This window comes from Panthera onca, chromosome D3, assembly GCF_046562875.1.
Source record: "Panthera onca isolate mPanOnc1 chromosome D3, mPanOnc1 haplotype 2, whole genome shotgun sequence".
In the NCBI taxonomy this organism is placed as follows: Eukaryota; Metazoa; Chordata; class Mammalia; order Carnivora; family Felidae; genus Panthera; species Panthera onca.
The window spans coordinates 8,254,454-8,282,217 of record NC_138350.1 but is presented as its reverse complement, the minus strand read 5'-3'; the positions used below and the strand labels follow the sequence as shown (position 1 = coordinate 8,282,217).

The following is a 27,764-nucleotide window of genomic DNA, read 5'->3' as shown; positions in this document are numbered from 1 at the left end:
CTTTCAGGGACTCTGCACCGACAGCATGGAGCCTGCTTGAGATTCTCAATCTCTCTCTCTCTCACTCCCTCTGCCGCTCCCCCACTCATGCAGGCGTGTGCTCTCTCAAAATAAATAAATAAGCGTTAAAACAAAATACCCACTTAAATTTGAATTTCAGATAAACAACACATTTTTATTTCCAAATGAGACTACCAAGGTGGAGGGGAACCCACAGGGGATGATACGGAGCCCGCTGTACTTGGAAGGGATGGAGGACTCCCTCAGTATGGGCTAGGAGGTCAGCAGGCCTGCTCTGTTGTAGCTAAGTGTCTCAGAGTGATCTGAGTAGGGACTCAGATCAGGTGCCCGTGGAGAGGTGGAACTTTAGGTACTTCGGCAGAAACGGTAGGAAGTTGATATACACTGGACACATACTATAGCCTTGGATGTGGTCCTACAGAAAAGAGGCACATTTAGGCTAAAAGCAGAGAAAGAAGAAAATACAGCTTCGCTGAGAGATTCTTTTTGACTACAGCCAAGAATACATGCTGGTCAAGAGTCAAATGATACTCTTGTACTTTCCAGGTCAGAAAGAGTGAAATTCTTTGGCTTGTGCTGAAGTTTGTGCATGCAAAAGCATGGAGACATTTGTGACAGTGGTTTTAAAATTGTGTGTGCCTGTCAAATTCATAAAATGCTACACTTCAATACACCTGACTTCAAAAACAAAAACAAAAACAAAAAAAAGGGAAAGCAAAGCAAAAACAGACAATAACAATGAGGATGAGGAGCAACTGGTACGCTCAGACATTAAAAAACAAGCAGAGGGCACTTCGGTGGCTCAGTGGGTTAAGCGTCAGACCTCAGCTCAGGTCATGATCTCACAGTTCTTGAGTTCAAGCCCCACTCTCTGCTGTCAGTGGGGAACCCGCTCCGGATCCTCTGTCTCCCTCTCTCTCTGACCCTCCCTCGTGCTTGCTCTCTTTCTCTCTCTCAAAAATAAACATTAAAAAAAAAAAAAAACAAAAAAAAACAAGCAGAAACAAACTCTGCAAACAAAATACCTTGGCATAATGGCATTTTAAAAGTCTATCCTTGTTGAAAAGAATATTTAGGGGAAAGAGTAAAAAACAGAAAAAAGTATCTTAAATACTCCTGGCTGGTATCAGAAAAAAGATTAAAATGGTCTAGCAAGATAAAGTTGCAGAGAAGAGAGATTCTGTAGTCCATGAAGGGATGTACCCAAGGATAGGATGTCGTATTCTAGGTAAGTGACACCTCCATTAAAATGTAACTGGATTTCCCAGCAGGAGGCTATGAAGCCCACATCACATTTAGCAAACACTAGGTGGGTGAACAACCTGACATCACGCAAATCCTAAAACCAGGGGCACCATGAGGAAACTATCAGCATGAAAGACAAATGGCCTTGTGCTCACCGTGTTTCGTGTAGTCTTCTAGGCCCGTAGCCTTGAGGTCCACGCTGTGAATTTTGCACAAGACTCTGTTCATGGCAGTGTAAATGGCCCGCCTCTGGGTGGGCTCCAAGCCTGGCAGAGAGGGGTCTCTGTAGATGAGACCTGGGCAGTACTCCATCAGATAGAAAGGAGTACCGATGACCCTGGGAGGGACACAGACAGGATGTTTCAGTGGCCCAGCTCATAACATGGCGGGCTGTTAGTCATGGTATTGCTCTAACTGTCCTGTGTGTTCATTCGAAGAACTGAGGAAGGAGTTCAGGCCCAGGGTACTGGATGTTTCCTTTCTCCTTCGTACACGAGCACAGGTTAGAAGCACCCCATCCCCAAACCAGTCCACACACACAGCCCTGTCTATACTTCCTTGCCCGCATACCTCTCTTCCATTAGGTCCACTTGGAGAAGCTATGGAATGGAGTTTAAGAGTGATAATGTAGGAAAGCATATTGAGAGGAGGCTAGACATTACTAGAAATCAGTTGACTGTTCTAAAAACTTGTTTTGAAAATTCTACCATTAAAACTGTTTATCCTGATTTGACCATGGGCTAGAACTTAAATTTATTATTAAATTATTAATTATCTTAAGTGTAATAATGCTGCTTTGATTATGAAAGAAAATGTCTTTATTTTTAGGAGGGGTATGCAACTTACTTCAAAAGATTCAGCTAAAAATATATATAGAAAAAGAAAATATATTTATAAAATGTATAAAATTATAAAATTATTAGAGTGTGTAATTATTATTATATAAAATTATTTATATCATACACCTATACACGTATGTAAACATACATATATTCACACAGAAGGCAAATATGGCAAAATGTTAGCAACATTTTAATCTAGATGAGAACTCTTTATGCTACTTTTTCTTTCAACTTTTCTATGTTTCAAAATGTTCATAATTAGGTGGGACAAAAAAAAATTCAAAAAGGTTATTGCAAAGCAGTTTAAAAACAACTTAGAAGGACCACAATAAAAGATTAACAAAAACAAACATGAAGCTAGGTGGATCCAATTCTCACAAAAGCAAGTATTTCTTCATCTTTCAGGATAACTTACAGATTTGTGAGCTCTCGGGGTTGGGGGCGGGGAGGGAATGCTCTAAAGTCTTTCTTCTCTCCCATCCACATTTTGTCTTCATTCTAACAAACTGGGATTTGAGCGACTAGATGGGCTTTTCTCTTCTGTAGTTTGAATATGTAATAAAAAATAAATCCAGTGGCGTCTGCGTGGCTCAGTCGGTTAAGCGTCTGACTTCAGTTCAGATCATGATCTCACAGTTTGTGAGTTCGAGCCCCGCATCGGGCTCTATGCTCACAGCCCAGAGCCTGGACCCTGCTTCAGATTCTTTGTCTCCCTCTCTCTCTCTCTCTCTGCCTCTGCCCCACTTGCTCTCTCTCCCTCTCTCTCTCAAAAATAAATAAACATTAAAACAAATTAGTCAATCAATCAATCAATCAATCTGGAAACACCTGGATGGCTCAGTGGGTTAAAGCATCTGGCTCTTGATCTTGGCTTAGGTCATGATCTCACGGTTTGTGAGATTGAGCCCCGGTGAGTGCAGAGCCTGCTTGGAATTCTCTCTCTCTCCCTCACTCTCTGCCCCTCCCCCTCAGATAAATAAATAAACATTTAAAAATAAATAAATAAATCTCATCATTACCCTGAGTCTTCACAGAGGTCAAGAACTCTGGGGACAGGCACCCCAGCATTTGCAAGGGCTTTCATTATCCTGCCAGAATAAAGAGAAATGAATGAAAATGCTGGCTGAATTGATGAGATTTTCTTGAAATTATTTTTCTGAATTAAAATTAGTGTACACAGGAATTAAAACAGAATTCTAAAAAATATCCAATTGACCCCGAGGTATGCAAGAAGAACAAACAACAGATGGAACAAACAAAAACCAAATAGCAAAATTATAGACTTAAGTCAAATATATCAATAGTTACATTACATTGATTAGACTAAACATTTCAGTTGAGACAGAGATTGTCGTATTGCACAGAAAAGCAAGACCTAGCTACATGCTGTCTACAGAAGACATTCTTTATATATAAAAACATAGGGAAAGGAGCACCTGGGTGGCCCAGTCGGTTAGGTGGCCAACTTCAGCTCAGGTCATGATCTCATGGTCTGTGAATTTGAGCCCTGCGTCGGGCTCTATGCTAACAGCTCAGAGCCTGGAGCCTACTTCTGACTCTGTGTCTCTCTGACCCTCCTCCACTCACATTCTCTCTCTCTCAAAAATGAATAAATGTTAAAAAAAATTTTTTTTTTAATTTTTTTTTTCAACGTTTTTTATTGATTTTTGGGACAGAGAGAGACAGAGCATGAACGGGGGAGGGGCAGAGAGAGAGGGAGACACAGAATCGGAAACAGGCTCCAGGCTCCGAGCCATCAGCCCAGAGCCCGACGCGGGGCTCGAACTCACGGACCGCGAGATCGTGACCTGGCTGAAGTCGGACGCTTAACCGACTGCGCCACCCAGGCGCCCCTAAAAAATTTTTTTTTAAAGAAATAGCCACATTAATATCAGAGAAAGGACACTTTAAGACAAAGAGAAGTACCAGAAGCAGAGGGACATTTCCAGATGATACAAGAATTAATCCATCAGGAAGATAGTGCCATCATAAATGTGTACATGCCTCATAACAGGACTTCAAAATGAAAGAAAAACGATGAGAATTACAGAGAGAAACGGACAAATCCACATAGTTGAGACTATAATACCCCTTTATCAGTAACTGATGGAACTAGAACAAAACTCAGTAAGACAAAGATCCAAGTGATACTACCAACGACTTGACCTGATGGCCATTCCCCCAATACTCAACAAGGGCAGGATACACATTCTTTTGAAGTACACACAGTACGTTCACCAAGATAAATCATATGCTGGTTCGTATGATTAAGTAACGGAAATCTTAAACAGTATTTCTAAGATCTCAATGGTATTAAACTAAAAATCATTAGTTTATGACACGTAGAAAAAGCTCAAATATTTGAGGGGTGCCTGGCCGGCTTGATCGGAAGAGCATGCAGCTCTTGATCTCAGGGTTGTGAGTTTGAGCCCCACGTGAGGTGTAGATTACTTAAATAAATAAAACATTTTTTTAAAAAGCTCCAATATTTGCAAATTAAAGAACACACTTTCATATAAGCCATGGGTCAAACAAGATATTACGAGGGAAATTAGAAAATATTTTAAACTGTAATAACAATAAAAAATACAACATGTCAAAATTTGTGAGATACAGAAGTGCTTAGAAAGTAATGTATAACTTTAAATACTTGTAAAAAGACTTTAAGTCAGTTACACTATGAAGGAAAAAATAAGCCCAGAGTAAGTAGATGGAAAGGAATAAAGATAGAACAGAAATAAATGAGACAGGGGCGCCTGGGTGGCTCAGTCGGTTAAGCGTCCGACTTCAGCTCAGGTCACGATCTCACGGTCCGTGAGTTCGAGCCCCGCGTCGGGCTCTGGGCTGATGGCTCAGAGCCTGGAGCCTGCTTCTGATTCTGTGTCTCCCTCTCTCTCTGCCCCTCCCCTGTTCATGCTCTGTCTCTCTCTGTCTCAAAAATAAATAAACGTTAAAAAAAATTAAAAAAAAAAAAAAAAAAGACTAAAGGTCTTAGTCTTTAAGACTAAAAGGTGAGACTAATGAGTAGTCCAATAATGCTTTTTCCACCAGAGGTTCCAAAAAGGTCTAGTTTCCTACAGGTTTAGGTACAGAAAAGAGAAGACAAACTTCTGAATAAAATTAGGTTACATGTTCTTATTTGAGATAATTTTGGAAATTCATACTTGCGATTTTAAATGTCTCAAGGCAGTCTGATGGAGAGCTGACTTGTCAGCTCAGGGCTGAGCTGCGGAGGATGGAGGGGAGCACACCCCAGCTCTGAGAAGTTACCTGAACTCCCTCTCCACTGCATGGGAGGATGGAAGGAGTGTCCCCGGGGGCTTCTTCCGCAGAACCAGCTGGTGGTTAGCTAGCCTGATGTAGTAGGTTGGATTTGACTGCCCATGATCAAACTGAAGGAGTTCCAATGGGCCTGCAAGTTTGAAAACAAAGATAACGACAGTGGTTCGGAAGGATAGAGCTGGGCATTCCTGCTCTCTAACAAGTACCACATTTGGGATGCAGGACATTCTGATTAGGGATGCACCTCCGACTTGGGCACCAGAAGTGATGGAGGCCCAGGCCTACTGTGCCAGCCCAGGTCCACTACAGTGTGGCAAAGGCCACTCCATTTACACCACAATCATCTTCACTTTGTGCAGGTGTCCAGTTTTGTCCTTCTTGCCAACTCCCGCTCCACGAAGAAAAGCTTTTCAGTTCTGTTTATCAACCACAAGCACGGTCATGGCAACCCACCATGCTGAAATGGAATGCTTTAAGCCTGAGGATGAAAAGCGCCCTTGTGCATCCCTCAGTCCACACTCGGCCAAACCACGCCTGAGACTGGCGTGACGGCCGGGAGGAGCTTCCGCGGAGGCCTGTAGCTTGAGCTGAAGTGCTTCCCTGAGACGCTCTCTCCCACCCCAAGGGGCTCAAATCCGTGGCTCCCGCTCAGGAACATCCTAATTAACCTTCAGCTTCATAACGAGACTGAACTCTGGACACAGATTCGTTTCACATGGTCAGAAGAGCAAGAAACTGGCATTTGCCTGAGTTAGCTGGAGCTGGCCTGCTCAGAAGGGGCCCCTCAGCTTTGCAGAGGCCCTAAGAACAATCCAATCTCTGGAAAACATAAGTGGAGCTCCACGCAAAAAGTCTTCAAGGATTAAATGGGTCAGGCAAAACTTTATCACCAGGTGGAAATGTCTTCCAAGGCCCCCGAGGCACCTATTTTTCTGAGAGAGGAATATGAAGAATCAAAGAGGGGCCTTTGAAGGGATGGAGACAACTTGTCACACTGTAAATTTATGCAGCTTCTTAAGTCACCTCCACAAAACAGGCTGTCATCTCAAAACATTTAGACTCAAACACCCCTGGGCACGTACACAGTCTCCAGATCCCAGGCGATCCCTGCCACACCACCGTCTCGGGTGGAAGAGAGGGTGAGTGTACTTTTGGGGTTCATGCTTTTCCCCAAGCAAAACTGAAAGCTGCACTCAGATCCACTGAGCTCCATGGCTGTTTTCCTCACCACACAGCCTGTCTCCAGCATATTCCACTAGGGTTTGAAAGTGAGAACCAGACTGAAGGCCTAGCCTTGAAAGAGTTGGCAAAAAACAGAACTTTAAATACCTGTGCTTTGGGTCCCCAGTAAGTCTTTGAGGTACTTCTCCAAGGAACCTCGTGGAATGTCCATTGTCTTTCTCATGGGGCAAGTGTTTGGAACAATCATTCTCAACGTAAAACCCAAACGGGTTTCTAATTCCTTTACTGCAGTTTCTGGGTCATCAACCTGGTTTCAAAGAGAAGACTGAACATGTACCACCAGTCAACCCTGACCTGGCCTCCTGTCTGTTCTCTAAAAGGGCAGTTTTTTAGAGGAAAATATCCAAGAAGTCACGTTTCTGAGCAAGGACTTTGGAGGCCAAGATATTCAGCTAATGAGGAGGCTGTATAAAGACTTTGCTCTTCCCATTTAATTCTTAACCACACTAAACTTTCTTATTGGCTGGGAAGAGTGCCAGTTAAGAGTCCACGATGCTCCTTCATGCCAGGAGGGCGTGATACTGTGCTGCAGCATACTGTGCTGTCCCTATGGCCCATCAGCTTCATAATGGAAACCCAAACACAGGAAGCTGGACAGAGACGTCCTCTCAGGTGGCTTCTTGTGCTTCACAGCCATGACCTGGGCGGTCCGTGTGGCTGGTAGCTGCCGGCTCCCTACCCAGAAGAGTGTCACAGGGACAGCCTAGCTGCCATCCCAAATGTCTTAAGCCTGCCATTCACCTCCTTGCATAATTCTTTTCTCAAACTGCCTTCTTAGTGTCTGTCTTACTTCCTTTCAAAAATAGAGTGGCTTGTCATGTAAATATCCTAAAATTAATAAAAAAGAAGACCACAGCAACATGGGGGAAAACCACTAAACACAACTATGATTGTTAACAGGACAAGCTTAGAAATGCTTATGCCAGTGCCTAGAGCACAGCAGGGGTTCAAAAAATAGTGATCATTACCTGTATGGTGTGAATGCCAAGGCTGGCAGCCGCTTTTAGATTCGGTCCAAGATCATCAAGAAAGATGGACTCAGAAGGCGGCAGGCCAAGCCGCTCCAAGCACAGCTTGTATATCCTGGGGTCTGGCTTACAGACACCTTCTAGGCAGGACTCCACGACCTGAGCGAGGGACGGGGATGAGAGATGAGTGTCCCTAAAAGGTGGTGCTCCCACATGCATACTGGCATATTTTTTAAAAGAATAATAGGAAGACCGTTGAGATTTGTTATAATAAGTAACTTCAGAGTGTTACGATATAAAATGATGTTGCTTTTTAAAGTTGGAGATATGGTAATACCGGGTTACTAGCTGGGGGCAAGCTCAGAAAACCAAAGTTCTGGTTCAGAAACAGCGACCTTGCGCACACAGCGAAGCCACAATGGGCCTCAGTGTCATCGTCGGCAAAGTGGGGATGCTAATAGCTATCTTACCTATCTTAGCGGTTGCTGAGAAAATTAAATGAAAGTTGAGTGGTTCCAAAATGATGTTAGCATTTTGCTAATGTTAAATATTGTGGCTACACAGAAGAGCTGTAGATTTCTACTTCGCCATTTTTTCAGAAAGAAGGGAGGGGCACCTGGGTGGCTCAGTCAGTTGAGTGCCCGACTTCGGCTCAAGTCATGATCTCATGGTTGGTTCGTGGGTTTGAGCCCCACATCGGGCTCTCTGCTGTCGGTGCAGATCCTACTTTGGATCCTCTGTCTCCCTCTCTGCCCATCCCCAGCTCGTGCTCTCTCTCTCCCTCTCTCAAAAATAAACATTAAAAAAATTTTTTTTAAAAAAAAGAAGGCGGCACTGTTTACTAACTACAAAAGGCACATGACCTTAATGTCTGTATTTCAGAAATTAAAAAGCAAAACAGCCATCCTCAACTTATAAAAATCCCATGGGAGAACAGACCCCAAAGAGACTGTTCATGGCAAAGTACTATTCCTTTCACGCAAAGAGCTTCCTGTGTCCTGACAACCTCACTTCCACTGTGTATCTAGTCTGGAAATGCAGTGGGGGGTGGAGAGTGGGGGGTGGGTATGCTTCAGAGGGTCCAGATGAAACCCTGCAAAACCAGACCCAGTGCCAGGCAACCTCTGATCCATCAACCTGCAGGTCCTCTTACACTGTCCCCAGGGCTTAATCTCCTATAAAGTGGGCCTAAAACAGCCACAGAAGCTTATAACTGACACCCTCTGGTCTGCCCTGAGAATAGAACTCAATCCATGCTCACTCCAGGAAGGACTCAGGCTCTCCAAAACCAAGGACAAACCCTTCCCTCTACTCTACGTTTGCATTATTCAGGGTTGGGTGAGAACTGCCCTTTCAGGAAAATAAATATCCTAAATAAATTGGACCACTCTATTTAATCTTCCTTGTCTCTTAAGGAGCCGAATGAACTAAAAAAGACAAGCTCCGTGTAAAGAAAACATCAGTAGTGGGTACCAGAGAAGCTGGGTGTTTCAGACACAGACCAGTGTCCACACTGCGGGAGAACAACACAGCTGTGCTGGCTGAGACAGACAGAGGGGGTGGTGAGCCCAGTGAGCCAAGTTCTCACAAGCAGGCATCTCTCCTGAGGGACTATGTTGAGGGCCACTGTATTGGGGAAGTGAAAAAATTCTCCAGATTTAAGTTTGATAAGATCCCCGGCCTTCTCTTTCTGTTCTATTTTGCAAGTTGAAAAAGTCCTGGAGATGTAGTTCTTAACAATGTGAATATACTTAACGCTACTGAACTGAACACTTAAACATGGTTATGATGGTAAATTTTATGTTATGTGGGTTTTTACAATAAAAAAAGTAAAAATATTTTTAATTGAAAAAAATTAGATGGAAAAACATTTTGAAGCCGAGACAGATTCCTATAATACTGGTTTAAGAGTTCAGCCTCTAATGTTGACAGAGAAAACATCTATGTATGTGTGTGTGCGTGTGCTTTAGAGAACAAAAATCTAAACCCTTGCCCTTGATGAAATGTTTTTAAAACTCCAGGTCTTCTGCAGACCTAAGATACGAAAACCCATCAGAAAACTCTTGGAAAGCACATGCCAAAGTGCCTGTGAAGTCTGAATAAACAAGTCCATTTTTTTTTTTTTTAAAGAAACTCATAGGTCTTTTAAATTGTAGCTTCATTTGAAGGGCTGAACGTGAGCCTGGACAATTTAATTTGTCTAGATGAAGATATCATTCCTATAGCTGCACTGCACTCTGAAAATAACCAAAACGTACTGAATACTGACCATGTGCCAGGACCATGCAGAGAGCTTTGCATGCATAATTCTGTGGGATGCACGCAGCGACCCTACAACAAAGAAATTGCTATTCCCGAATTACAGAGGAAGAAACTGAGGTTCAAGGAAGCAAAGCCACAGCCCGTGATCACCTGGCTAGCAAGCTGCAGAGACAGAATTGAATCCGGCTGAAGTCCCGGAGCACTCGGAGGGGAGGGGGCTTGGAAGAGCGCTGTTTGTGTCCCACGGGGAAAACAACAATCAAAGCAGGTGGGGAGCTAGACAAGGTGTACAGAGGGGACAGGACTCTATCTCTGACAGGCTTTCTATAAGAAGGAAGGAGGACGTGGGAGGTGAAAACAGCACTAGGCTGAGAGGTTCATTTCCAACATTTGCCCTCTGAATTTCCACCTGTCACTTTTACTAGCTTGTATGTTCTAAAATAGCACTATCCAACAGAACTTTTCAGAATGATGGAAACGCTGTATACGCTGTCCAGTATAGTAGCCACTAGCCGCCCGTGGTGAGTGAGCACCCGAAATGTAGCAGGTGCGTACTCTGCGGGGCAAGGATCGTGTCTGTCACATTTGCCACAGTATCCCTTCACGTGTAGTCAGTGGTCAGCGCACAGTAACTGCTCGGTAAGAATCTACTTTCTAACTGAAGTTTAAGCAAGTCAGCTATGAATAATTCATATCTGTCCCAGGATGATAATCTATTTCTCTCTTGGGGAAATGGGGAATCGTTTATAGGAGTAACCTCCTGGCACAGAAGACCATCTTTCACTCAGTATGTTCTCAGGGCAGTTTGATGGTCTAGCACTGGGCTATCCAATATAGTAACCACCAGCCATATGTGATTATTTACATTTAAACTAATAAAAATGAAATAAAATTCAGTTGTTAGTGACACCAGCCACATTTCAAGGGCTTAATGGCCATATGTGACTAGAAACAACCATATTGGGGGCACCTGGGTGGCTTGGTCGGTTAAGCGTCCGACTTCGGCTCAGGTCACGATCTCGCGGTTGGTGGGTTCGAGCCCCGCGTCGGGCTCTGTGCTGACAGCTCAGAGCCTGGAGCCCGTTTCAGATTCTGTGTCTCCCTCTCTCTGTGACCCTCCCCCGTTCATGCTCTGTCTCTCTCTGTCTCAAAAATAAATAAACGTTAAAAAAAATTAAAAAAAAAAAGAAACAACCATATTGGACATTTCCATTACTGCAGTAAGTTTTATTGGATAGCACTGGTCTCAGGATTAATGCCACAGAAATAAAGGGCAACATCACTGGTCTTTTTTTTTTTTTCTTTTTAAAAAATATTTACTTAAGTTATCTCTACACCCAATCTGGGACTCAAACTCACGATCCTGGGATCAAGAGTTGTACACTCTGCTGACTGAGCCACCTAGACACCCCAACATGGTTGGTCTTTGAAGAGATAAGGTCAAAGGTCCCTTTAGATGTGAGGGCTGACGGAAGTTTGTGAGTTATGTGACGAATAAGGTTCAAACCCAGAACATGAAAGAGTCTCTAAAGCTGAGGTTTCAACCAGTTATCAAAGACCATAAATGCTGGACCTTGCTGAGAGCTCAGAGATGTTTTAGAAGTCCTCTTTTCATCCTGTTAGGTCTAAATCTAATTTAGTCAAGTTAGACTGACTAAGGAAACCCATTCACTCAAGACCTGCTACGAGGCAGTGTTTAATGATGCATCCTAAAGCAAGGACAGAGACTCTGTTTCGATAGTTTTGGATTACTTCAAGCTTACCACATCAAACTGTTTCCGGTCCAGGGGCAAAAAGCTTTTCCCGTTGGGAAGATAAAAATTATTGCTCAAGACTGCAGTCCGAAGGCCTTCTGCCCGAATTTGAGTTATGGCCTCAGTCATCACTGGGAACTGCTTCGCCACTTGCTCACTGGTCAGCAGGGAGAAAAAGGAGCCCACAGGTACGGAGGTCTTTGACTAAAAATGGGGGAGGGGAAAGGAGAGGCAGCAATAATTAAGAGTAGGAGGAGGAACAGCTTATGACCAACAGAGAAAAACACGGCTTCCTGTCTTCCTACTGCTACCTCGTTTGATTTGCTACCTAAAGGAATTGTCCCTCAGCCCCGGTGCAGAACTTCACATACAAGGTTGTAAAAAGTAACTTCAGGTGACAGTGGTGAGGGAATGGAGCTATTTATATCAATAGTCCAGTTAAATTAATTCTTTATTTCAGTCATGGATTGGCGATTTTACTTATTTATTTTTAAATGTTTACGTATTTGTTTTTGAGAGAGAGAGAGAGAGAGAGAGGGCGCGTGCACAAGTGGGGTGGGGGTGGGGGGCAGAGAGAGACACACACACAGAATTTGAAGTAGGCTCCCAGGCTCTGAACTGTCAGCACAGAGACCAGTGTGGGGCTCAAACCCACAAACTGTGAGATCATAACCTGAGCTGAGATCCAGAGTTAGATGCTTAACTGACTGAGCCACCCAGGCACCCCATGGATTGGCAATTTTAAAGAATATCAGAATATCCAAGGACAACTCAAGCTAAAAGTATATTAAGCAGGTATCATTTCATTCTTTTTTAAAAATTTATTTATTTTGAGACAGAGAGAGCACACACACGCAGAGGGAGAATCCCAAGTAGGCTCTGCACTGTCAGCACAGAGCTCAATGCAGGGCTCGAACTCATGAACTGTGAGATCATGACCTGAGCTGAAATAGAGTGAAACACTTAACCGACTGAGCCACCCAGACGCCCCTATAATTTAATTCTTAATGATCCAGAAGACATGTAATGATTTCGTATTGTGAACTTCAGCTTCTGACCCATTTTTCATTTTTAAATTCAATCTACGTGGGTTTTGGAAACTGTTACCATATTTCAAACATTTGCAAAGGCAGGTCTGCTCTTTTATACAAACACACACATACACACTATGGAACAGCTTTCTTGAGATACAATTCACATACCACACAATTCACCCATAAACTGTACAATTCAAAATTTTTAATATATTCACAGTTGTGTAACCATCACCACAATCAATTTTAGAACATTTTCATCACCTTGAAAAGAAACTCCATATATATTGGCAGTCATGTTCCATTCCACCCCCCATTCCCAATACTCTCAGTCCTAGAAAATCACTAATCTAAGTTTCTATTTCTATTGATTTCCCTGTCCTAGACATTTCATATCAATGGAATCATACATTATGTGGTCTTTTTGACTGACTTCTTTCTTTCACTTAGCACAAAGTTTTATATACCTATTTGAAATTGTGGTAAAATATATGTAACATAGGGGCAGTTGGGTGACTCAGTCAATTAAGCATCCAACATTGGCTTAGGTCATAATCTCGGGGTGCAGTTCAAACCCTGTGTCAGGCTGTGTACTGACAGCTCAGAGCCTGGAGCCTGCTTCGGATTCTGTATCTCCCTCTCTCTCTGCCCCTCCCCTGCTCATGCTCTGTCTCTGTCTCTCTCTCTCAAACACAAAAAAATAATAAAATCTTTAAAAAAACATACATCACATACAATGTACTATTTCGACCACTTTAAGTGTGCAGTTGAGCGGCATTATGTACATTCATTTAAAGATTTTTTTTAATGTTTATTTTTGAAAAAGAGACACAGAGCATGAGTGGGGGAGGCACATACTTATAGATATATGTAGTTAAAGTTCAGTACCTGGGGATGGAAGAAATGCATTGAAAACTTATGGTGGGACACCTGGGTGGCTCAGTCGGTTAAGCATCCCGACTTTGGCTCAGGTCATCTCATGGCTTGTAAGTTCGAGCTCCACATCAAGCTCTCTGCTGTCAGCACACAGCCTGCTTTGGATCCTCAGGCCCCCTCCTTTTGTGCCCCTCCCTTGCTTGTTCTCTTTCTCTCTCTCCCAAATGAATAAATTTAAAAAGTTTTTTTAATTCAAATGGATTATTAGGTTTTCACTTATTTGCAGTTTAACCAACTTAATAGCTGAGTATTGCACCCAAACTCTAGGCAGAAAGAATATGTAAATTCAAGTATGTTTATCACTCACGATTTCAGAGCAAAGTCTCCCAAATTGCTGTAAGAAATCCTCTGTTGTTATCTCTCCCCTCATAAATTTCATCCAGGGCCCCTTTTCACCACCTGAGATAAAGGCCTGCAGTATAGTTCCAGGAGGGATATCATTTTGTAGCTCCCATTCTATAGGAATTAAAATTTGCAATGAGTGAAATACATTCAGAGATGGCTGGGGTTTGGAAAGCTCAGGGGAATTACCACCAGTCCCTGTGACGCTGCTGTGGTGCCGGGGGGGATTCTCACGGGAATTAGGAGAAACTGAGGAAACGCAAAATCTCAGCCTTAGACCCCAAGGCAACAGTGATATGGAGGGGACACTGCTGTTAAGCATCAGGTCCTTACCCTCTACTTGACATGACTCTGGACACTGCATTATGCATTTTCTTCCCTGCTCTCATCAGCTGCCTCATGTACCTCAGGTCGCTCATACACTCCTGGCACGTAGTAAGAAAACACAAGCGTAATAAGCCACGTTCGGACAGCACACCAAAACAGGCCCTTCATTTTGTAAACTGGAGTCATCCTCTGTGGCACCAGAACTGCTACGCTGAAACGTTCACTTGGGGGATGCGGTCTTTGCGGAATAAAGAAGAAATTTTCCTTTTTTTTTTTAATGTTTATTTTTATTCTTGAGGGGTGGAAGGAGAGCGCGAGCAAGGGGCAGAGACAGAGAGAGAATCCCAGGCAGGCTCCACACTGTCAGCACAGAGGCCGACACAGGGCTCGAACTCATGAACAGTAAGATCATGACCTGAGCCAAAATCAAGAGTTGGATGCTCAACCAACTGAGCCACCCAGGCGCCCCTCTTTTTTTTTTTAAGCTTATTTATTTTGAGAGACAGAGAGAGTGTAAGAGGGGGAGGGGCAGAGAGAGAGAGAGAGAGACAGAGAGAGAGAGAGAGAGAGAGAGAGAGAGAGAATCTTAACCAGGCTCCACACTGTAAGCATAGAGCCCAACGTAGGGCTGGAACTCATGAACCCGTAAGATCATGACCTGAGCCAAAATCAAGAGTTGGATGCTCAACCAACTGAGCCACCCAGGCGCCCCTAAAGACGACTTCTATCCATAAGAAGTTCAGGCAGTGGATGGATCAGCATTTGTGTGTACGGGGAGTCTTTGGACAGAGGCTGCTTTTTCTTGTACCAGGTTGTGTGTTTTCTTTCTAAAATATAGCTGCTATGGGGCAAATATATATGTAGCAATCATAAGTATTTCTAAGACATAATATACTTTACACATTTATTTTGTTTTGATAAAGTAGGGCCTGTGCATTGAAAATATTTGACAATATATAAAGTATAAAAAAGAAAGTTAAATGACAAGCAATCTCCCTTAGAAATAATCAATGTTACTAATTTGATACATGTTCTTTGAGAATAGCAAGACTTAAAGCTCAATCCAAATAATCCTACTTATTTGAGAACTAAAATGTGTAACATTTTTTATGGTCTCAGAATTGGCAAGCATGTAAGGAAACTGGCACTCTTGTAGACTGTTGATGGGAGTGGAAAGAAGAACAACCTCTATGGAGAGCAAAATTTTAAATATACGTTTGATGTAGTAATTCCACTTCTAGGAATTTCTCCCACATATATATTTATAAAAGTCAGCAAAGATTATGAACAAGGCTGTTTGTGCAGAATTGCTCATGATAAAAAGAACAAGGAATTTAAACACATGTCAGTAAATCGCTTGTTACATCAACTTTGATACATCCATAGAATGGAATACCACACAGGTGTATAAACTAGACCAAGGATATGCAAAATACGGCCTGGGAACCAAATCTGTCTCCTATCTGCTTTTGTATTCATGTACTACCGTCTATCACTGTTTTCTTGCTCCAACAGGAGAATTGAGCAATTGTGACAGATTGTGTGGCTTGCAAAGCCTACTTAGCCCTTTATAGAAAAAGCTTGCTACTTAAAACACACCTTGATAAAGGATGAACTGACCTGGGAACATGCTAGACAGGGACACTCTACCCAGGGAGGAGGTCAGAGAGGCTTTCACAGAAAAGAAGTCGTTTTTTTGTAGTTGTTTGTTTGTTTGTTTTTTAAGTTTATTTATTTTTAAGAGAGGGGGAGAGAGAGAGCGCGCACATGAGCATGCACAGGGTACGGGCAGAGAGAGGGAGACAGAGAAAATCCCAAGCAGGCTCTGCACTGTTAGTGCAGAGCCCAATGCAGGGCTTGAACCCACAAACTATGAGATCATGACCCAAACCAAAGTTGGACACTTAACCAACTGAGTCACCCAGGTGCCCCAAGAAGTCTTAAAGTCAATATTAATAACCACCACAAGATTTATTGAGTGTGCAAAATACTCCAGGCACTGTGGCAAGTAATATACTGTTTAGGTCACCATCAAAAGTACAAGCAGGATTTGAACAGGCAGAGGAGGCAGGGAAGGGTGGCTGCCAGCAGAGGGGAGAGAACTTGCAAAGACACAGGAGTGTAAAGGTGTTCGGCAAATTTAAAGAACATCAAGCAGTCCACAGAGGCTGAAATGTGGGAAATGCTATGGTACGTGGACACGAGGGCTAATTTGCAAGAGGCCTTGGATACCAAGCGAAAGCTTCTGGGCTTAATCTAAGGGACAAAGCACAGGCACTCGAGGATTTGAAGCAAGGGAGGGAAGGGATGGGATCTGCATCTCAGAAATGTAACTCTGGGGGCTGCATGGAAGGTGGTACAAAACCCAGAGCGCCAGAGGCAGAGAGAAGAGCTAGGAGGCTCATGTGATGGTGCAGGTAGGAGACGGTAGGGTCCTGAACCTGGGCCGAAGCAGAGGGAGTGAAGCGAATAGGTTCTCAAGATATTCTGGAGAAAGCTGAGAAGACTCCTGTCCAGTGATCTTTGTTTTCTGTAAAAGAAGAGATTCAGCTGTCTTCCAAGTATGAAGGCTTGGTGGGGGGAGTAGGAGACTGCTGGGAGGTCGGAACAGCCCTGTGGCAAATGCCAGAGGAATATGAGCAGAGGAATAGGGAGGCTGAGGGACCAGCTGCAGCAGAAGCTAAAAAATTGCTCACCAAGTCAGTTTGCTTAGCTGGGTAACGTGAAAAGGAAAACCTCACTAAAATGAAGTCAGGACGCCAGAAGGGGGAGCTCGCACGCCCTTCCAACTCCGTCAATGACAGACACCAACAGAAGAATCTCCAACAGGAAAGGATGGTGAATTACTGGCCCCAACAGGAAAAAAGATGTATGCTGAACTGACTACCCCACCAGCTCGGCTAATGAGAAACCATCATCACCATGAACTCCTGCCTTTCTCCAATGGACTTTTGTTCAAAACAAGCCCTCCCAACTTCCTCCTCCTTCTCCATAAAATGTTCCTCTCTTTTGTTTGTTGGACTAGCCTATGGTTTTGACCAAAGCTAGCTTGTCCCAAATTGCAATTCTCCGCTATTCCCAAACTCATTTTTGCTGGTTAAATAACTGTTTCATGTTTAACTTCAATAGTAATTTTTTTTACCCAGGGACATATAAAACCTGTACTTGGGTTCGTTTAGCATGGAGAATCGCCCAACCAGCTACCATAGAGGTCAGCTCTTTGGCCCTCTTTTATTCCTGCTGGCTGGAATGAGAATGTGATGGCAGGAGGTAATGCAGCCAAGATAGACCAGGAGGTGAAACTGAAAATGAAGAGTATTTGCAGCAAAGCGATACAATAGACACAACCTGAGTGCCTGATATCACCGAGCAACATACTAGCCCCCTACCACACACCTGAGCTTTCATGTGCCAAAGAAAGAAACTTTGATCTTGTTTCGGTCACTGTTCTGTTAGGTTTCCTAACACTTGAGGCCAAAATTAATCCAATGCGGGGCGCCTGGGTGGCTCAGTCGGTTAAGCGTCCGACTTCGGCTTAGGTCATGATCTCACGGTTCGTGGGTTCCAGCCCCATGTAGGGCTCTGTGCTGCTGACAGCTCGGAGACTAAAGCCTGCTTCTGATTCTGTGTCTCCTTCTCTCTCTCTGCCCCTCCCCAGCTTGCGCTCTGTCTCTCTGTCTCTCAAAAATAAATAAGTGTAAAAAAAAAAAATTAATCCAATGCAAGTCATTTGAACTGAGTAAGGAAAAAAGTAAACCAGGAGGGGCTGATAAAGGATCAGAGACTAGAGGTTTGATCTTGAAGGACATAAGGCAGGTTTCTCAGGCAAGCAGCACAGTTCTCAGAGAAAGGTAGTTAAATTCTACCAATACCAATAACAACAATAACAATGGCAGCTCATCATGAATTGGGAATTTAAGTTGAGATAAGCACTCACTGTGCTACGCAAGTGTCTTCTGTAATCATTTCATTCAACTCTCCCCAAATCCCAAAGAGGTAAGTACCATAATTAGCCTTAATTTAAATTTTATTTATTTATTTTAAGAGACAGAGCCCAATGCCAGGCTCAATGTCACGAACCATGAGATCATGACCTGACCCAAAACCAAGAGTCAGACACTCAATCTACTGAACCACCCAGGCACCCCTATTAGCCTTAATTTGATAACAAAATGAAAATAAAGACTCAGAGAAGTTGAATAATTTACTCAAAATACTCAGCCACAAAGTGGTGCTTGGAATTTGATTTAAGAGCCAGAGTATCTCCCCCTGCCCAAATCTTCCTCTGTCTCCCCTTACCTCACTTCATTCCCCTCCACCCCCAGCCTAGTTTCCAAAAGTAAAACAGAATAAAGAGCTCACCTGCAGCCACTCTCCCTGGAGAAGGAATGAGAACTCCACCCATATCAAAAATCACCGCTCGGTAGGGGCCGCCTCCAGAATGTGTCCAGTGCCTGGCTCCCTGGTGCTTGCACTGGATGTGCTTCAGGAAGGCTGCCATCCGAGGCTGCTGGAGTTGTGACAACTGGAAGAGCCATCTTATGTACATGTTGAGGCCAAGACTGCAGGAGAAGACACAGGGCACAGCTCGCCTTCGTTGCCCCCAGTCCAGTCCACCATCTTAGAGCTCAGGTGTGCCAACTTGGCATCTCCACTGATCTCCAGCCAACACTTCAAACCACAACCAGAACTGAACCCTCCCTGACTCCTCCTTTTTCTCAGTTCCTTAGCTCAGTAAAGGGCTCCACCATTCAGCTACCTGCTCAAGCTAGAAAACTGGGATTCACCCCTGACTTCTCCCAGTCCCCCACCTGGGGCGAAACTAGATGCTCTGTGCTGTCAAGTCTTCCTCCTGAAAGCCGCTGTCTACCTGTCTCCACTTACTACCCACCGATGAACTTGCCCACAGATCATTGCAACAGCTTAACCGGTTCCCCTGCCTCTTCTCAAACCCCCTCTTCATTCTTCACTCTTCAAACAGAGTAAGAGTGCTCTTTCAAAACTGTAAATGCGGCCACCTCCTAATGCCACTTAAAATTTTCAATAGTAGTGGAGCACCTGGGTGGCTCAGTCAGTTGCGCATCTGACTTTGGCTCGGGTCACGATCTCGCACTCTGTGAGTTCAAGCCCCACATGGGGTTCTGTGCTGACAGCTCAGAGCCTGGAGCCTGCTTTGAATTCTGTGTCTCCCTCTCTCTTCCTCCCCACTCACACTCTGTCTCTCTCTCAAAAATAAAGATTAAAAAAATGTTTTTAATAAAATAAAAATTTCAATGGCAGGATGCCTGGGTGGCTCAGTCGATTAAGCGTCCAACTCTTGATTTCAGCTCAGGTCATGATCTCACAACCATGAGACTGATCGTGGAGCCTGCTTGGGATTTTCTCTCCTCTCTCTCTCTCTCAAAATAAATAAACATTAAAAAAAATAAATACATAAAATAACATTTTCAGTGGCTCCCCCACTGCCCTCAAGACAAACTCTTTAACCTTCCTCAAGAGGCCCTCTAGATCTGCCCCCGACTTGGGGTAGCAACTCTCTTTTAACCTTAATCCAGATGATGTGGACATGCAAATCTACATGCCGCTTCCTCAGACCCATGATGTTCTCCTCCAGCTACCACACCTTGGCCTATGCTGTTTCCTTGCCCTGGACTGCTCCTTTCCACCTGTCACCTGGCTAATTCCAAATTGTCCTTTAGGCTCTAGTTTACCTATCACTTCCTTCATGAAACCTCTTCTGGCTACCAGAAAAGACAGGTGAGAAGTCAGTAAAAGGATACCCAGTACTGACCTCCTCCTAGCACTTACCCTCCTACACTTCGCTGCAACAGGCTCCTAACTGTTCTCCATTTGCCTCTTTTTTTAATGTTTTATTTATTTTTGAGAGAGTGCAAGCGGGGGAGAAGCAGAGAGAGAGAGAGGGACAGAGGACTTGAAGCAGGCTCTGTGCTGACAGCAGCAAGCCCAATGTGGGGCTTGAACTTACGAACCACAAGATAATGACGTGAGGTTAAGTCAGATGCTCAACGGACTGAACCACCCGGGAGCCCCCATTTGCTTCTTTTCTAAACGTACTGTCAAAAAGTTCGGGGGGGGGGGAGGGGGAATCATATACATATAACACATACATATGTATATAGACTTACACATATATGGGTATAGAAATAATCCGGGGCGCCTGGGTGGCGCAGTCGGTTAAGCGTCCGACTTCAGCCAGGTCACGATCTCGCGGTCCGTGAGTTCGAGCCCCGCGTCAGGCTCTGGGCTGATGGCTCGGAGCCTGGAGCCTGTTTCCGATTCTGTGTCTCCCTCTCTCTCTGCCCCTCCCCCGTTCATGCTCTGTCTCTCTCTGTCCCAAAAAAAAATAAATAAAAAACGTTGGGAAAAATTTAAAAAAAAAAAAGAAATAATCCAAATATGGCAAAATGTTATTAGTCTATTTAGGTGAAAGGCAGATGATGAAAAGCATATGAGAGGTCACTCATATAGCATCTAGACACAGTGTAATATTCTTTCAACTTTTCTGTATGTCTGAAATAAAAAGCTGGGGTAAAAAAATAATTAAAGCAGGGGCGCCTGGGTGGCTCAGTTGGTTAAGCGTCCAACTTCGGCTCAGGTCGTGATCTCACGGTTCGTGGGTTCGATCCCCGCATCGGGCTCTGTGCTGACAGCTCAGAGCCTGGAGCCTGTTTTGGACTCTGTGTCTCCCTCTCTCTCTGCCCCTCCCCCACTTGCACTCTGTCTCTCTCTGTCTCAAAAATAAATAAACATTAAAAAAAATTTTTTTTTAAATAATTAAAGCAAATTCTATTTGCTGTCAGTTTCTCATGAAAATCTTTACACTTTTTGTGTGTATGCTTTTTCTATAGTTTAAAAGCTTATTAAAAATCAGGTTTGAGGGGCACCTGGGTGGCTCAGTCGGTTGGGCGGCCGACTTCGGCTCAGGTCATGATCTCGCGGTCTGTGAGTTCGAGCCCCGCGTCGGGCTCTGTGCTGACAGCTCAGAGCCTGGAGCCTGTTTCAGATTCTGTGTCTCCCTCTCTCTCTGCCCCTCCCCTGTTCATGCTCTGTCTCTCTCTGTCTCAAAAATAAATAAACGTTAAAAAAAAAAATTAAAAAAAAAATCAGGTTTGAACAAAACGTTGGTAAGATAGTCTGTAAATTTACAGGAGCCACTTCAGTGCCTCCATAAGGATTCCACAAGCTATGTAAGACTCTAAAGAGAGGATTCTTAAGCAGTAAATCTTCAAGATGATACAATGTGTTTTTCCTGTAACTGGAAAATTTGCTGAACTGGGGGTGGGGGGTGGAATTTTGAAATGAAAAACTTAAAGATTGATTTGCATTTTCAGTTTTACTTATGTTCCTATGCCAAGGCCAAGGTTTATGATGGAAGGAGTTTATTTATAGGCTACTAAAAGCGTCAAAACGTTTTGTGTCAGGGCTTAACAGAGATGAAAAGTGTCTCTGGGGCCTGAAGGGCTGACTTTCATCTTAACTGAAGATACTAATGGATGAATGGGCAATGCTCCCATGACCAGCTTGCTTATTCCTTCCAACTAGAGATGATGGTTCTGTTCTAGCCACTTCCCAACACTCTCTTCAGAGCAGCAAAACACTGATTTCTGATCCCTCCAGGCTGGGGTACCTATCCACTGACTGTAACATCTCTCCCTGCTTCATCTGCCGGTAAACTTCCACTTATTTTTACCTCACAGCCTCAGTTTTACCTTTACCTCCTCTGCAGAGGCTTTGCTTTTCTTTTAAAAATTTTTCTTTTTTTAAGTAGGCTCCACACTCAATGTGGAGCTTGAACTCAAGAATCTCATGTTCTACCGGCTGAGCCAGGCAGGCACCCCGGGGTTTTTTTTCTTTTCCCAGGCACTCTCTGGCACTACTTTTTTTTTTTTTTTTTTAACTCCTATTGCTTCTTCTCCATACCTTCACCAGAGCATTTACCCCATTACACAGCAACTGTTTGCACACCTATCTGCTCCTGTAGTTGTAAGTTTCTTACAGAAAGGCGTATCTTGCCGTTTCATCTTTGTACATATTTCATCCTTGTGTATATCCATCCCCTGGGGCTTAGCACAGCATCTAGACACATAGCAGGTGCTCAGCATAAATGAGCTGGAAGAATGAATAAACTGGATGAATCAGAGAATTGGGGAAGGCAGGGGACAGGTTCTTTGTGATAGCCACAAAGAACTGTTACAAGCCCAACTTGCCCATTGCTAACTAACGATTCTAGTTCTCTGGGACTGGCATCTTTTTTCTGTAACACGGAGAGTATTTGTCTTCTCCGTGACTTTCAGAACAATGAGATTAGTATGATAATGTAGATTTGCTACTTAATTTATGCTTTTATAAACATGCACACACAGTATGTGTTGTCACATGCTAAGATGGTTTAGTAAAGAGGCTTGAGTGTTGGCTTTAGAATCAGATTGCCTGGGTATGAATTCTAGCTCAGCCACTTACTAAGTGTAAGAGCCTGAGCCAGTTTCTCTCGCTGGGATTCAGGTTCCTCCTCTGTAAATGGGAATAATTATACAACGGTTTCATACAGTTGTTGTTACTACTGCATGAAATAAAGTATGTAAAGCACTCAAGTTAATACCTGACACACTATTACCTACTACTGTAATAATTATAAAAAGTCCACAGATCTTGCATGTTATATGCATATACTATGTGAATACATATATGCATTTTCACAGCAATTCTTAACAGGGGGTGATTTTGGTCCTAAGGGAACATTTGGCAATGTACCCAGACATTGTGGGTTGTCACCACTTGTGGGGGGGGGGGGAAGTGCTAGTGGGTCAAGACAAGGATGCCAGCAAACATCCTATAAAGTATAGGACACACACACACACACACACCAAAAAATGATCAGGACTCAAAATGTTAATAGTGCAAAGATTGAGAAACCCTGACATAGAGAGTATATTGAAAGGTGACAGCGTGCAGTCACAAGCTAATAGACTTATGTCATGTGGTCATGTTATATGCATATATCATTCACGTCCCTACACGTGTCCAGGACATGCTGTGACACATCTTAGATGTCTTTATAGCATACGCTTGGAATAGCATTCTGTCATGTGTGTGCTATGTAGGTCTGTATGTCTTAATGTCTATATGCTAAAGGCAGTCTGACGTACTGGAAAACAAAGATGAATCTAAGAAAAGTGATAAAGAGCCACAGGCTCTATTCATTTAATACTCACGGCTGTGTAATATCCTAGTTTTACGCAACACCTAGCTCAAGGTCACACAACTCACTGATCAAGGTCGACTCCATAACAGGAACTATGCGTGTTTATCTTATCCACGAAAATATCCCATTACCCCACCAGCGCTTAGGCTCTCAGTAAACTTCGTGAAGTGATGCGGCGGAGAGCAGGGCCCAGATCTAGCTGCAGCACCGCGCACGTAACCAGGCCACCGCCCTAGACAGAGTCAGAAACACTGCAATCGAGTCCCTATTCCTCAAGCGCCTTCAGAGAAACGGATTCACCTCTGAGCTTTAGCATACCTATCTGTAACGTGTGGCTAACACAAAACAACTCCACTAGCGCTAGAGCGAGTGGTGAAACATAACAAAGGCAAGAGCGAGTGGCGAAACATAACAAAGGCAAGAGCTCGCCATATGGCTAACAGTTCCTCGGACAATTCGGAGCTCGCGGAGCCGAGGACCCCTCGCCGTCGGCTGAAGTAGGCTGGGGGCAATGCCTCTCGCGTAGGTAAACTCGGGCCTGGGCGCAAACCCACCGATCGGCCTAACGCGGCAGCCACTGCCCTCAGTCTTCGGAACGTTCCTCCTTCCCAACCTCTTCGAGATCTCCCCGGGAGCGCAGACTCACCTCCGCGCCGTCACGCCAGTCACGTGCCCGCTTCCCCATCCAATCGGAGCGCACGCTGATCCGCGCATGCGTAACCCCGCGCGTCGACGACGGCAGCCGGGAGGCGGAAGTGAAGGTTGTTGTGGCTCGGCTGGTTGCGCGCGGAGCTGCTGCTACCGAGGCAGCGGCGCCGGCGCTGAGGCGGTGGCTGCGCTGCCGACTCTGGACCTCTTGGCCTCTCGGCTCGCCTCCTAGCCTCGCCTGAGCCCGCCGGGGCCCGCGCCGGCCAGCGCTTGCCCTATGAGTGTGTCACTGGTTGTCATCCGACTGGAGCTTGCGGAACACTCGCCCGTCCCCGCCGGCTTCGGCTTCAGTGCCGCGGGTGAGTCCCGCGGCCTCGCAGCCTTCCGTCTAGCCCCGTGCCTGGGCCCGGGGAAAGGCGGTGGCGAGGGTCTTTGTCTCAGGAAGAAGCTGAGAGGTGGTTGAGATTCCTCTTACTCCACCCATGCTAAATAGGCCGGATGTCATTTCTGGGAAGCCCTTCCCGGCCCATCCCTCCTGGTGCCTTCCCACGGGCATCCTTTATACCTGGCACGTCGCCCTCTCCACCCGGGGTTAGAGTCAAGTTTTGTAAGTTACTTTCCTCTAGGCTTTGTGAAGGCAGCGACTGCATCCCAGAGATGCTGACGGTTTGTGGTTTAATTAAATCGTTCCTCTTTGGAAGAATATCTATTTAGGCGCCCTGCAGCCATAGTAATAACTAAAATGAGTACACTTCCTATGTCCCAGCACTGTACTAAGCACCTTGTATGTGTTATCTTTAATTATCTTTACAACAGTCCTGTTGGGTGGAATTATCTTTACAACAGTCCTGTTGGGTAGATGGGTGGTATGCCCCTTTTACAGATTGGGAAACTGAAGCCCAGTGGTTGAATGACTTGCCCACAATTATCTGTAGGTGGTAAAACTGGGATTCTAACTTAGAGCTGGACTTGAGAGTCTGAGCTGTTCGTTACCAGCCACACAGTCTGCTTCGTGGCGAATGCAACTATGACTGCGTTTCTTGAACCTTAAGCAATTACCTAACAGTAACAGTTATTCAAGAAGAAATCACTGAATGCTCACCATCTGCTGGAACTTCAGTTGTTTGCAGAATCAGACATGGTCCCTGCTGTAATGGCTCCAGCAGCTCAATGGGGAGAGATGAATTAAATAATTGCAGAATTATAGTACTGCAGAATTATTATTAAGTAATTGTAGAATTACAAGTGGGAAAACAGCTGTGGAGGAAAGGAAGAGTTTGGAAAGGTATTACACGAGGATCTCTTTGGTTTGAGGAGGGGACATAGGGCAGGTAGATATGGTGTCCTTGGAAACTAACTTGAGTGTGTGAATTTTGGAGCTGCAATTTAAAAATTGAATAGGATTTAATGGGTTACAAGCACCTTTCAAAGACTACAAGTGATCTCTCTGAGTTCTGAAAGTCAGCTTAATTGATATTAGGCACATATACATCTCTAAATGGGTTATTCATTGATTCAACAAAACTTTAAAGAGCTTGCACTGTGTGCTAGGCACTGTCGTGTAAGTGCTGGGGATACAGCGGTGGGCTAAACAGGCCTGGCTCCTGCTCTGATAGAACTTGTATTAAGGATATTTCAATCGAGTCTCCCAAGCTCCTTTCCCATTTTTGTGTGTTTCATTGATTTAAGACCGTGATCACAGATTTTCATGGTATGATGCATGGCATGAGGCTAACCTAGGGTGTTTAAGAAGACTGCTAAAGGTTTTTGAAATTTTTGTTTATTAATGGACTTGATACCTTCATTTGGAGCTCAACACAGTTTCACTTTACCGGAGATTACTAAAAGTGTTGGTTTGTCTTGGCATAATCACTCTTGAACTCTCTAAAGCTCCTATTCTCGTTGATATGCTTTAAAGTACATGATTTCACTATGACAACCCTGCATTTCTCAATTTATTGCACTGGGAGTTTATTGACTGTCTGCTGGGCACTAAGGAGCCCCAGAGGTGAGTGGGATGGACACCACAAAGGCATCTGAATATCTTGGGGGAGGGCAGCAGAGAGGAAAAGGAAGGTTTTTGATGGATACATTGAAAGTGGAGAAGAGCTTGTTTTATTATCAGATATTAATCATTCATGTGTTCTTTAGCCGGGGAAATGTCTGATGAGGAGATCAAAAAGAAGACACTAGCTTCAGCTGTAGCCTCTTTAGAAGGGAAGTCACCAGGAGAAAAAGCAGCAATCATACATCAGCATCTTGGTCGTCGAGAAATGACAGATATGATCATTGAGACCATGAAGTCCAACCCAGGTATGCTTTCTAAAACCCTAAACTCGTGTAACATAAGCTCATGGTTGCCTGTTTTATACATGTCATTCAATGAGCCCATGATTTTGACCTCTAGCATACTTTTATCTTTCACTACCTGTGTGCCTTACTTGAGGTTGTCAAGCCAGATTTTAGCCTCTCCAAATATTTCTCCTAAATTAATACTAACAACATGGGTTGACAGCTTTATTCGGTGAGGAGAGCTACTTGCCATCTAGGTTAGTGGCAGATCATGAACGAATCTAGATAAGCATGTTGTGTCTCCCACCCCCTGCACACGCCCTTTCAGCTCCCTCCAACCCAGAGCCTGGATGTATGCTACGTCTCCAGTATGAAGATGGTCAGAACTGGTAGGTTTGGCTTTCAAAATTAATAGCCCTGAATGTCCCACTTAGGAGCACATGATGGAAGACGCCTGCTTTTATTATGGTGCTGCCAAATGTAAGAGCCGTCCTTAAGTTTCTGTGGGTGTTAATGAAATTTTTATGGGATAAAGAGTGCTTTTAAGTTTAGGCGATCCCCCAAACTTGACTGTGGTGTAAATACATTTCTTACCGCAATTCATTACAGTTTCTCTGTCCAAGTTTATTTTTCTGACTCAAAATTTTAACCTAATTAGAATCCTTCCATCTATTTCCTATCAGTTTATAATCTGCTAATTTTTGATTTGTGAAAGATGAGCTGAAAGCCACAATGGAAGAAAGGAAGTCTTCAGAAGCATCTCTCACTGCACAGAGAAGTAAAGATCAAAGTATAGAATGCATAAACGCTGCTCCCGATTCTCCATCCAAACAGCTTCCAGACCAGATTTCGTTCTTTAGTGGAAACCCATCAGTTGAAATAGTTCATGGTATTATGCATCTATACAAGACAAAGTAAGAAAAAACCTTTTCCTTTTGAGTTGGTCTGTTTTTTGTCTTAGGGCAGTGAAAAATGTCTTGCCCTGAAGGGAAGAGGATATTTTAAGGTTCAAAAGCATAGTACTTTCATATATTGTGTATTGGAGAATTCTTAGATGTTTTATATTTGGTTAATCTTATAGATTGGGTCATAGTTTCTTCTCATAGAAGAAATACGTAGATACACTTGAGAAAATACTTAAGAAAATATTCCCTGAGAAGGTAGGCATGCAAGAGGATTGGAAAATTGAAAGAAAGAAAGATAAAAAGAGGAAGAAAAATTATAAATGATTCATAACATCATTGTGCCCTCCTATCCCCACCAAATCTTTACTAAAGAAGTTGATAAGTCAGTTAATGGATTACAGTGTTGTCATCTCTTTTTACCCTTTTTTTGTGGTCCAAACA

The 27,764-nt window shown here is 43.9% G+C and overlaps 2 protein-coding genes across 3 annotated transcripts in view; one reads left to right on the top strand and one right to left on the bottom strand.

Moving 5' to 3' along the window:
* The window catches only part of ACAD10 (acyl-CoA dehydrogenase family member 10), a 39,531-nt gene extending 15,317 nt beyond the window's left edge, over positions 1–24,214 (bottom strand). The window contains exons 1-9 of the mRNA XM_078435791.1: positions 24,125–24,214; positions 18,618–18,817; positions 13,894–14,042; positions 11,626–11,820; positions 7,601–7,759; positions 6,720–6,879; positions 5,379–5,520; positions 3,128–3,196; positions 1,422–1,603 (exon numbers count right to left, since the gene is read on the bottom strand). Of these exons, the coding sequence (XP_078291917.1) occupies positions 1,422–1,603; positions 3,128–3,196; positions 5,379–5,520; positions 6,720–6,879; positions 7,601–7,759; positions 11,626–11,820; positions 13,894–14,042; positions 18,618–18,817; positions 24,125–24,192 (1,324 nt within the window). The 5' untranslated portion in view covers positions 24,193–24,214. The remainder of the gene's footprint in view (positions 1–1,421; positions 1,604–3,127; positions 3,197–5,378; positions 5,521–6,719; positions 6,880–7,600; positions 7,760–11,625; positions 11,821–13,893; positions 14,043–18,617; positions 18,818–24,124) is intronic.
* Positions 1–27,764, top strand: part of BRAP (BRCA1 associated protein) — a 94,391-nt gene that overhangs the window by 40,240 nt on the left and 26,387 nt on the right. The window contains exons 1-3 of one of the 2 annotated variants that reach the window (XM_078435792.2): positions 24,240–24,485; positions 26,278–26,439; positions 27,134–27,332. In XM_078435792.2, coding sequence (XP_078291918.1) covers positions 24,404–24,485; positions 26,278–26,439; positions 27,134–27,332 — 443 coding nt within the window. In that variant the 5' untranslated portion in view covers positions 24,240–24,403. Of the gene's footprint in view, positions 1–24,239; positions 24,486–26,277; positions 26,440–27,133; positions 27,333–27,764 lie in introns of those variants that run through there. The other variant, XM_078435794.2, reaches the window with a different exon arrangement.